Source organism: Myotis brandtii, unplaced genomic scaffold, assembly GCF_000412655.1.
Source record: "Myotis brandtii unplaced genomic scaffold, ASM41265v1 scaffold244, whole genome shotgun sequence".
NCBI classification, from domain to species: domain Eukaryota; kingdom Metazoa; phylum Chordata; class Mammalia; order Chiroptera; family Vespertilionidae; genus Myotis; species Myotis brandtii.
Genome location: NW_005359225.1, coordinates 166877 through 178914, shown reverse-complemented (window position 1 = coordinate 178914; position 12038 = coordinate 166877). Strand labels below are relative to the sequence as shown.

Here is a 12038-nt window from a genome sequence, read left to right as displayed (position 1 = left end):
CTTAGTTGAAAACTTTATAAAGTCACCTATAACTAACACTTATAACCTAATATCCCTGATAGAGGGAAACCATTAATAATGGCATTCAATCGTTACTGATGTATTTTAAAATACTGTGAAAGAAAATCCCAGAAAGCATCTAATTTCTAAAATAAACCAAACTTGGTGGCATTAAACACTTTCTCCAGTAACAGCCATGCTTCTGAACCATCTTGAATGATTTAGGAAATACCAGTGAAGCCAATTCTCCCCGCCCCCACCCCCCCATTTTAGGTTCTGTTGACCGAGTCTCCTTTTCAAGTTTCCAAAGCAATGCTTGAAATGTAATGTCTTTGCACTTGTGTTCTCCCATTTTATTCTTACGAATTAAAAAACAAACAAACTATGCAAACTCCCTGTCTTTTCACAAGTTATCGAGGCTCTCTTCAGCTGCTGTAAGGAAGGGTACAGCATGCCTACATCACATCATCTTATTTTGTGTTACCCCACAAACCAGCCGATGTAGGAGGGGAGGACAGGAACTGCTGTCATTTTACTTGTTTTGGGGGAATGAACTGAATTGTTCAGATATAAAAAGAGAATGAATTTAAATGTCTGGTAAGAAATACAAAACTGTTTAATTTCCAGACAAAGCAATCTCAGAACTAACTAGTAGACTGGGAATTACCATCTTCATTGGAAAGGTGAGGAAATATTCAGAAGGGAGAGTGGCTCATCCAAGGTTATGCAGCAAGTCAGTGGCAGAGTTAGGACAGGAATATAAGTCTCCTGGCATCCAGCCCAGGGCTCTTTCCATGAGACACCATTCTACTGTAACCTGTATATCATCTGACAAAATCCTGTGCCTCTTGCAATCAAAGCAATGCAGCAAGTTAGTCTAGATGTACCCGGTTCGAGATGTTAAGCTCCCTAAGAAATCAAGTACAACTCTCAGCAGGCCTGATTCGACCACGTGAAAACTCAGATGCCTAAGGGTGGGTGTGATCCCCAGGAGCATATTTTCCTGCCCACGCTGGCCCACCGACTCCTCACCTGTCCAGGCAGTGTGGGAGAGATACACCTGAGTGATGAGCCGGTGCCGCCCTGGGCCAGGATTCCGGAAGTCTGCAGGCTTGGGGTGGATCATCTGAGCCTGGCCATCTGGATATAAGACCTACGAGGTGACAGAAATGAGAAAAAGAGGCAGAAAGAGCCATGAGCTTTTAAGAAAATTGCTGGTGACATCTGCTGTGAACCCCATAACAAGAGGAAAAGAGAGATGACAAGAGCCCTTACAAAAGACTGCTCCTTGAACAGAGGGCCACACTGCTGACATCTTTAGAGCCCCAGCCCCAGCACAAAGCAGTGTTTGGTAACGTGTCCTGAATCCATGGTGAACAAGTAAGAGGAATAAAGTGTCTCTCATAAGGTGTCTTAGATAGGGAAAATATTAATCCTAGTGATAGGAAAAGCCTTCCCAGGAGCCCACCAGGATGACTCTCTCCCTCCTGCCTCTGAGTCATTTTGTGGCCCAGCAGCCATGACCATCCACCAAGTATTAAGAGTAATTTTGTAGCTGTATTCTCTTCATGAGATTACAAGTAGTTTGTCTGTCCCTTTCTACAGAGACAGTGCTCATGAGGGACGGCTCTAATCACTGGCCAGTTTTTCAAATCTCACAAACGGCCAGCGTTCTTTCCTCAGCATCTCAGGGGGCCCCACAGCTGTCTGTGGAAAGGGCCTATTACACTGCACAGTGTACACAGGAACTAAATGAACACATGAAGCTTATCCTGGAACCACACAGGACCGACACTATGTAAATATACTGATAGGCAAAGTAGGGAACTGCATGGGTCTTTCAATTTGAAACTAGGAGGTGTGTCTCAGCTCCTGCCCCATAACCTCATTTCATATCTTCATAGATCTTAGCTCCCCTTTGTACCCTTCTTATTACAGCTTCTACTTACTACTATATCTCCCGGCCCCAAATCTATTACAGAAAAAAGATGCAGGTATCCCAGCTTCCTGATTCTTTGTATCTTTAAGGACAATACTTGGGCTTAATTTTTTTTTGGAATTTTTATAAGATTTTATTTGCACCAAACTGAAAATTGTTGGGAAGCAATATCTCAAATGCTCCCTGGGTTTCATTTTTTAAGGAGGGACAGGGAGGGCTGAAACAGTAATGAGCATGGAAAGAGAATGATAAAGGTAGCAGAATTACCCAGAGTTCTCAGCAAATCTGCCCGGGGTGAAAGGCCCTGACCATTCTGTGAAATGGCCACTGGAAGCCTTCATTCATTGCTCCCAAGGGCAGCTTATAAATCTGTGGCCCAAGTAGGTCAAGGGAAGAAAATGGCCACTATGAATTATATGCTGAATTTCAGAAAACCTAAAAAATAAAAAAAAATCACACCTCCTCTATCATAAGGTGTAATCTAGTAGGCCTGAATTGGGCTCACCGAAGTGTGATTGAATGAAGTTCCTGCACATTCTGCTTTAAAGAGCTGATATACATGATTTTAAATGAGAATATAATCGTGACATAATCTCAGTGGTGTTCACTGCTACATCCCCAGCACCTAAGCTCTGTCCAGAACAGGAGCATTGTTCAGGCCCGATGGCTGGACCGGATAGCACTCTGCAATCAGCAGAGCCACCTCATGACCAAGCAGTGTTTCCCATCTCCCCGACTGCAGAGTTTGGCCATGCGTGTAATGGAGCTGCTCTGGAAGGGGTTTTCCAGTGCAGATGACCCTTAAGTGTCTTTCTACAATCTCTTTCATGCTGAGTTGGTCAGTGAACATTTTTTCAGGAACAATGTGAAACCGTGTACATTAGAATCACCTATGAGCTCAAAACCAAACAAAATCTGGTACCCATGGGACCTACTCTTAGAATTCTGATTTAACCGGTGTAGAATGAGGCCTGTACATCAGCACTTCTTAATGGTTTCTGAATAATTCTAAAGTGCAGCTAGGGGGCCCTGGTTGTGTAGCTCAGCGTCGCCCCGATACACCAAGGTTGAGGGTTCGACTGCCAGTCAGGGCACACACAAGAATCAACCAACGAATGCATTAATAAGGGGAACAACAAATCGATGTTTCGCTCTCTTCTTTCCAGTCTCTCTCTCAAATCAATAAATAAAATGAAAAATAAAAATAATTTTAAAGTACAGCTAGGGTGAAAACCACTAATGTGTGTGTGTGTGTTAGGGGATTCAAGGGGGGTATCCATAAAATAAAAAACCAACTGCAACACGACTTTACAGCCAGCTCAGAATTAGTTCTCTGAAGTTCTCATGATTTATAATAATTCCTGCGGGGAAGCTAGAAGTTTTTTTCCTCTACTGACACCAGAAGCAAATATCATCTCCTGATTCATCCTTAGCTCTTCCCTGCCTGCTCTAGGCTGTTTTTCTGTCCTCTGATTACAGTTGCTGTGCTTGTATCCCTATTTTTCTTCATATCCCTCCTGTCCAGAATTCCTCCTTTTGCCCTTATCCTTTGCTCTTATTCATCCTTTCAGACCTTACATCTCCACAAAGCCTTTTTTCCTCAGCCTCCATCACACTCTCCAAATTAAGAGCCTCTCCAGAATATTTTCCAAAAAAATTTTTAAGTATATTGCAAATTTTTATACGTCAAAAATTGAATAACCCTGTAGGGGAGGAAAAATAATTTTCTCTCTATACTTCTAGGTTCTTGGCTAGAACCATTTGTCTGTCTATCCTTGAAACTGAGCATCCTGAAGGCAGGAATACTGACATGATTACCTTTGCAACACTAGCACTTAGCATGTACAATAGAGTAAACATTATGCATGGAAAGAAGGAAGAATGGATGGATGGATAAATGGGTACTGCTTTTTATGGGGCTTAATTGCAGACTGTCTAAACTGATTAGTACCTCTAATACATCTCTCATGTCTCTAATATATCTATCTCTAACTTGGAAAAGAATACTCCCTACGACTGCTTTTTTCCCACCTACAAGTTTTGTTCGCCAAGCTGACCCACCCGACAGCTGAAAAGAACTTTGTTGTAGCTTGCTTGAAGCCCTGAAAAGATCAAGTCTTATCCTCACCTAGTAAGAATAGAAAAGGCCCTGTCATTTAGTGAATCCTTAGCGGGCACCAAGGGCTTTGTATGCATCATCTCATTTCAATGTCAGCTATTCCTGTCTGTTAGCTGTAGAAGCATTTAAGGTAACTTGCACCAGACCACACTCAGAAGTAAGTTGGGATTCAAGCCCAGGCCCTTTTCCAAAAAAACTCCTCTCTTCTTTCTCCCCAGTTTCCATCCTCAGGTAGAGATGAAAGTGGTGCTAAAGTTATTTTTTTTTAAAATATATTTTTAGCCCTAGCTGGTTTGGCTCAGTCGATAGAGCATCTGAAGGGTCCCGAGCTCAATTCAGGTCAAGGGCACATGCCTGGGTTGCGGGTTTGATCCCTAATAGGGGGTGTGCAGGAGGTAGCCGATTGATGATTCTCTCTCATCGTTGATGTTTCTATCGCTCTCTCCCTATTGTGCTCAGAGGGGAAGGGAGAGGGAGAGAGAGATAGAAACATCAATGATGAGAGAGAATCATCGATTGGCCACTTCCTGCAGGCCCCTCAGTGGGGATCAAGCCTAAAATTCAGGCATATGCCCTGACTGGGAATCAAACCTGTGACCTCCTGGTTCACAAGTCAACACACAACCACTGAGCCACACAGGCCAGGCAAGGGAGGTGCTAGAGTTAAATGCTTTGTCACAAACTCAGTATAGAAGCTCTATGGGAACCAAACACTGACAGACCTGGACCTTCACAGTGCTCTGAGGATCCTGCACATGTTCCAGAGTTGCATCAACATCCAGAGCCACCACTAACCCAGATGTAAACCGCAAAGGGTTGTCTGACTCGCCTGCTGGCTCAATAATGGTGGCTGAGGCTTTGTGAATCTGTAAACAAGAAGAAAATATGATTCTAAAGTCAGGTCATCGCTGGTAACAAAAAAGATCCTTGCTTTTCTGTCTCCTTATCTAATGGGTGGGCATGTGGGAGCCAATCAGAAGAAAGGCCCTAGCCCCGTGGCTCCAAACATGAAAGCTCATCAAGGTGAGCAGCTCTGACTGTCTGGCCAGACTTCGCCTGAAGGGCTATGACACAGACCCTGACCTGCTCTGGAAGCGGGAGGTGCAGGAAGGTACTCTGCCGCAGCATGGTCTGTAGAATTTTGACCACTTCTGCAGGTTTGGATGTTATGAGTCGGGGCATAAGGTCAAGAAGTTTGTCCACAAAGCTGTCTTGCAAGTGGGGCAAATCAGCAATGAAACACCTGGAGGAACAAACAGAAGCAAATGACTATGCATTCATTTTGCCACAGGCTGAGCCCCAAATATCTGCCAAGCCCCAAAAGTAATGAACTGGAGGAGCTCATGGTTCCTGACTGAGACAGCCAGCTAATTATGCCCTCCTGACATGGTCCTCATAACAGCCTCATTTATGAATAACCCATTATATGCCAGGTATACTCCTAAGTATTTTACATTATCTTACTTAATTTTCCCAGCAATCCTGTGCACTGTTAGAATTATTTTTTGATGTTATAGATTTATTAATTAATTTAATAAATATGTCTTTAGGATTTATCAAATGCCAAGTACTATTCTAGACACTGGGGACATAACAGTGAGTGAAAAGGAAGAAAAGGACTATCTTAATGAGCTTATATTCAAGCAATAGGAACATTCAGACTCAGAGGATATTTCACTGAGGCTTAAAAAAGGTAATTAACTTATTCCAAGCTTTGACCTATTCTACAGTACTTATGCCTTTTGGAAGGGTTAGTAAAAAAAATTTTTAAAAAAATCACTGAGGAGTTGACATCAGTATAGGGACTCACAGACTAAATTAAGAAAAATTTATAGCTCTAAACAGATGAGGAACTTTAGCAATTTAGAAGTTGTCACCTTTCCAAAAAGCTCTTCAACCCAACTGTGCAAAAACAGACTACCTTAGACAACTTAAAATCAAGAGGCATGAACTTAGTTCAGATTTGAAGGTAGAATCTTGGAGAGCTGAGTTTGACTTCATTTGCTAGACAACAGCACCTATGGGTGAAGGGTGGTATTGCAACCCAGCCCTATAGGAAGCTATCATCACCCAAATGAAAAAGAATTGGAAAGTTCAATCATATAAACCTCAGGTTTGGTAAAGTTCATGGTGGTAGGGATAAGGGATGGCAGAATGAATCATCAGATTTAATGGAGTGCTTTCAAATCCTATAAATGCCTCCCTCCTGGTATTATATTGCCAGCACACCACAGGTTTGGTCACTAACTGGACGCCCACTCATCTACTGCATCTGTTTTAACTGATTTGTATCATACAGAACTGAGAAAACTATACTCCAAAATAAAAGTTACTTTTATTTTGGAATAAGTTTTTGTAGATTATAGAGAAATATGCAAGTGTAAACACTGATTTAAGAACAGACAAGTTGTGACTTTTCAACAAGAGTTTGTGAGTTTTCCCACATAATACTTGTTTTTTTATGGTCCAGCTGAGTGCTGAATTCAAATGATTCTGGATGTTTTTATTATTCTAATGTTGTATGTTTAGGTTTGAAGCTATGGTTAAAGAGGTTTATATACCACTAAAGAAAATACACTAATGAGGGTACACTGGCACAGATAATAGGTTGACTACATGGGCTAAACCAAGAATTCTGGCTTGTGATCGCTCTTGTCACTCTATAAATGATATTCTCTGCATAACTAAGATTTAATTAACTAGAAGAGAGGGAATATACTTACCTCTGAAAAAAATCCACTTCCTGTAAAAACTTTTCACACATCCCAAATAGGAGGTCAACTCTGGATAAAAGAAAAAAAAGTTATTTGCTTGTGAAATGTATGAACCGAGGAGTGGGGACCAAAGTCCAAGAATCCTGAGCCTACATGAAAGGAGAATGAGCATATTACACTATAAAAATTTACCTCTAAGAGAATACAGGACTGCTAATGGACCTAGGGGGAAATATATGCCAGGATCCCAAGACCCGACTAAAACACTGCAGTGTCCATTAGGCTCAATGACATTCAAAATCAAAGACTCTCAGAGGCCACCCTTGGCACCAGAATCACTAAGAATATGGCAAAGGAGTACAGCTTGCAGGCAGTGTAGTGTCATGGTCCTCCTCTGTGGGAGTCCTTGCAGCAGTACACTCAGCAGCCCACAGAGCTGTCAGGGAGCTGTGACTCTGAAGGTGCCAGGTTGAGTGCAAAATGAGATCTATATCAGGCAAGTGTGGAGACCATCCTGGCTTAGAAGCATCATGTTCCATAGGTGCTAACAACCTATACACTATGGAACCCATAGGCATTCCTTCCAGGGTCCCCACAAGGGATATGCTCCGTTACAAGAATCTCTGTACTAAATGGAACCCAAAGCTATGGGGTCTGCATCATTAGAGTTCCTTCTAGTCTACATGCAATTTTCTCAGAGATCCTTTTTACCATAACAGTGTTACCTAGGAATATAGTTGACACTACCAGGTTTCCAGGGAACAGACCTAGGAAGTTAACCAAAGGTCAAATTCTCATGCAGTAGGGGAAAAGGTTTTGTTACTTTAGTCTTTCTACTAAAATGTAAGTTCCATGATGTTTCCTGACATAAGCAGTTATTCAATAAATATTTGTTGAATGAATGAATGAATGAATGAGAAATGGCAAATGGAAACTTACTCTACAAGCAACATTTATTTAAATTGTTTCCTAAACAGGTAGCACTTGAAACCTTCTTAAGTCTGATGAACTACCAGAGTGGAACTGAAATTGATAGGTTAACCCACCAAAGACCTCCAGGTGTGAGGGCTAGATGGCAGAATTCTAGCTAAGCAGGGGCTTGAAAAGAAAACAATTTGGCCAAGCAGTGCCATTTTCTGGCTTACTTCTAGAGAACCAGCTGGAAGAGCTTCCAAGCAATAAAATACAAAAAGGTTTGGAAACTTTCCCCAAAACAGACAGGTAGCTTCACCTACATGCTACATAAGGTGAGCATCACCCTAGCTGGTTTGGTTCAGTGAATAGACTGTTGGCCGGAGGACTGAAAGGTCCTGGGTTTGATTCAGGTCAAGGGCACATACCTCAGTTGCAGACTCAATCCCCAGCCCTGGTCAGGGTGGGTGCAGGAAGCAACCAATCGATGTGCCTCTTTCTCTGTCCCTATCTCTCCCTTCCACTCTCTCTAAAAAGTCAATGGAAAAATATCCTTGGGTGAGGATTAACAAAAATAAAATAAAGTGGGCATCTACCACTAAGAATATTGAAAAGAAACACATACCAAGACATATCCTGGTGAAAATTCTGAACTCCTACTTTTTCCTTGCTGTGAGAAAGGAAAGCAGTGGAAGAGTGAGGCCCATTCAGGGAAATCGAGCATTGATCTATAACTGTTGGGAAAGCCTACACCAATTATCAACTTAGACTAGTCTAGACTTTCATGTATAAGTATGCAAAGACAATGGAAAATTATTATATGTTATGAGGATGATTAGGAGCTGTAAAGGAGATCAAGCAGACCTCAATGAGATGAAAACACAGAAACCTTTAAAAAAATTGAATAAGTAACCATCGTGAGATTTAAGAGATCTGAAGGTGTACTGCATTAATAAAGCAAGAGAAATTGCTACAAAAAAGGCAGAGAGAATAAAGCACACTTGCAAATAACCAGTACAGCAGTTCTCCTTATCAACATTTTTATTTTCTACAGTTTCAATTACCTGTGGTCAACAGTGGTCTGAAAATATTAAATGGAAAATTCCAAAAATAAATGTTTCATAAATGTCAAAATGCACACCACTCTGGGCAGCATGAAGAAACCTCACACCATCTCACCAGGGGCATGAATCATCCCTTTGTCAAGCATACCCACACTGTATATGCTATGCACCCATTTGCCACTTAGTGGCCATCTCAGTTATCAGAGCAACTGCTAAGCATCGTACAGTGCTTGTGTTCAAGTAATTTTTATTTTATTTAAGTGACCCCAAAGCATAAGAGCAGTGATGTCGCAATTCAAATATGTCAAAAAGAAGCTGTAGAGTGTTTCTTTTAAGCGAAAAGGAATGTATGTATAGAAGAAAACATAGTATATATAAGGTTCAATACTATCTATAGTTTCAGGCATCCACTGGGGGTCCTAGATCTTATCCCCTGCAGATAAGGGAGGACTACTGCAATAATGAAACCAACAATAAAAGAATACTAGAAGGAAAAATGATGAAAATTGAAATGGTAAATTAAAGAAGTATAGTGAGGAATTTACTCAGAATATAAAGTAGAAAAGCAAACAAAAAATATGAACGAAAGATAAAATATAAGAAAATAGATCCAGAAGATACAACATCCAGTATGAGGCTGGATTGGATGGAAGAAGCAGTAATTAAAGAAATAATGGAGGGGGTGGAAACCTGAGCTAAAAACAGAGTTGAGACTTCAAAGTCCCAATAAAGGTCAGTAAGAATATTGAAAAGAAACACATACCGAGACATATCCTTGTGAAATTTCTGAATTCTAAAGAGAAAAAGAAGTTTACAGCTTAGAGACAGGAAAATTAAGCTGCCTACAAAGAAAAGAGAACCAGACTCACATTAGATATCCTGGCTGTCACATTAAATACTAAAAGGCAACAAGCAATATTTACAGAGTTCTGAAAGAATTCCATTCTATATAATAAAAGGGTAACATGCAAATTGACCCTAAAGGTAGAACCACTGGGAACGACCGGTCACTATGACGTGCACTGACCACCAGGGGGCAGATGCTCAATGCAGGAGCTGTCCCCTGGTGGTCAGTGTGCTCCCACAGGGGGAGCTCCACTCAGCCACAAGCCGGGCTGACGGCTGCGAGCACAGCGGCGGTGGCAGGAGCCTCTCCCACCTCTTCCACAGTGCTAAGAATGTCCGACTGCAGCTTAGGCTCGTTCCCTGTGGGGAGCAGGCCTAAGCCATCAGTCAGACATACCCTGAGGGCTCCTGGACTGAGAGAGGGCGCAGGCTGGGTTGAGGGACCCCCCGAATATTCATGCACCAGGCCTCTAATTTATACTAGTATATAAGAGCAAAGAAAGGCAGTTTCAGACATGCAACGTCTCACCGAGTATACTACTTACATACTTAATCTGAAAAACACTACTAGAAAATGTGTTCCAGTCAAATAAATAATGAATGAGCACAAGAAATTTAAAAAGTCAAATGTGGTACAAAAAGAACAGCGGAGGGCAAACTGGGGCAAATAATTTGGATAATGTATGTATAAAAATTAATGCATATTTAAAAAAAGGGTTAAAATAAGAGCTATATTAATTTATCTACATAATAAAAGCCTAAGCGACCGACGGCGGAACGACCAGTCGCTATGATGTGCACTGACCACCAGGGGGCAGACACTCAATGCAGGAGCTGCCCCCTGGTGGTCAGTGTGCTCCCACAGGGGGAGTGCTGCTCAGCCAGAACCCAGGCTCTTGACTGAAAAGCACAGTGGCGGTGGGGGGAGCCTCTCCCACCTCCGCAGCAGTGCTAAGAAGCAGCGAGCCAAGTGAGAAGGAGCAGCAAGCAGGCAGGCGGAAGGAGTGAGGGGTCCTGGACTGTGAGAGGGATGTCCAACTGCCAGCTTAGGCCCACTGCCCCAGGGTAGTGGGCCTAAGCCAGCAGGAAAACATGCGCCCAAAGGGTCCCAAACTGCAAGAGGGTGCAGGCTGGGCTAAGGGACCCCCCCCCCCGCATGAATTTTGTGCACCGGGCCTCTAGTCCTATCTAATAAAGAAGGAATATGCTAATTGACCCTCACACCATCACAAAGACGGCGGCGCCCACAGCCAATAAGGAGCGAATATGCTAATTGACTGCCCTGCCCTCAAAGATGGAGACACCCACAGCCAATAAGGAGGGAATATGCTAATTGACTGCCCCGCCCTCAAAGATGGCGGCACCCACAGCCACAAGATGGCAGTGCCCAGTCCCCTCAGTCCCCCAGCTGCCCAGGGCCAGCCCGAGGTGCAGGCACACCTTGGATGGTGGCTGCCCAGCTGACCAGGGCCGCCTGAGGCTCAGGTAACCAGGGCCGGCCAAGGCTTGTGCTGCTGGCAGTGGCAGCAGCAGAGGTGTGATGGGGGCATCGCCTTCCCCGATCGCCAGGTTGCCTCCCGTCCCTGAAGGCTCCCGGACTGTGAGAGGGGGCAAGCCAGGGAAGGGACCCCCCACATCCAGTGCATGAATTTTCATGCACTGGGCCTCTAGTCCTATATAATGAAAGAGAAACATGCAAATTAACCATCCCTCTGCTATGCTCAAGTCACGCCCACCAGCCACACCCACCAGCCAATCAGGAGCAAGTATGCAAATTAACCCAACTAAGATGGCAGTGGCCACGGAACTGGAGTGAGCAGGAGGCTTGGGTTGCCCCAAGCAATGGAGGAAGCCAAGCTTCCCACCTGCCCTGGGCTACGCTCAAGGCTACAAAGTTTCGATTATAGAAGATAAATAAATCCCAGGAAAAAAAAATGGAGAGGCTGGGAGCTTGGGTCACTGGGGGGCGTGGCCAGCCTAAAAACGGCAATCAGCCCCTCACCCAGGCTGGCCAGGCATCCCAGCGGGACCCCCCAACCCTGAAGGGGCTATGGGCAGCCTGAAAACATCCCTTAGCCCCTCACCAAGGCTGGCCACACCCCCATGGGGTGAAGGTCCCCACTGGGGGGCTTGGCCAGCCTGAAAACAGCCATCAGCCCCTCACCCGGCTGGCCAGGCACCCCAGTGGGACCCCCCTCCTATCCTGAAGGGGCTGTGGCCAGCCTGCAAACAGCCATCAGCCCCTCACCCAGGTTGGCCAGGCACCCCAGCGGGACACCCACCCTGATCCGGGACACCCTTCAGGGCAAACCAGCCGGCCCCCACCCATGCACCAGGACTCTATCCTATATAAAATAGGGTAATATGCAAATTGACCCTAATAGCAGAACGACTGGGAATGACTGGTCACTATGACACACACTGACCATCAGGGGGCAGACGCT

At 44.0% G+C, this 12038-nt stretch overlaps 1 protein-coding gene across 2 annotated transcripts in view; it reads right to left on the bottom strand.

The window, feature by feature from the left end:
• INTS4 (integrator complex subunit 4) overlaps window positions 1-12038 on the bottom strand; it is an 85614-nt gene that overhangs the window by 3163 nt on the left and 70413 nt on the right. Inside the window, exons 19-23 of one of the 2 annotated variants that reach the window (XM_005867024.2) lie at window positions 9512-9541; window positions 6782-6841; window positions 5142-5301; window positions 4781-4924; window positions 1033-1153 (exon numbers count right to left, since the gene is read on the bottom strand). In XM_005867024.2, coding sequence (XP_005867086.1) covers window positions 1033-1153; window positions 4781-4924; window positions 5142-5301; window positions 6782-6841; window positions 9512-9541 — 515 coding nt within the window. The remainder of the gene's footprint in view (window positions 1-1032; window positions 1154-4780; window positions 4925-5141; window positions 5302-6781; window positions 6842-9511; window positions 9542-12038) is intronic. The other variant, XM_005867026.2, reaches the window with a different exon arrangement.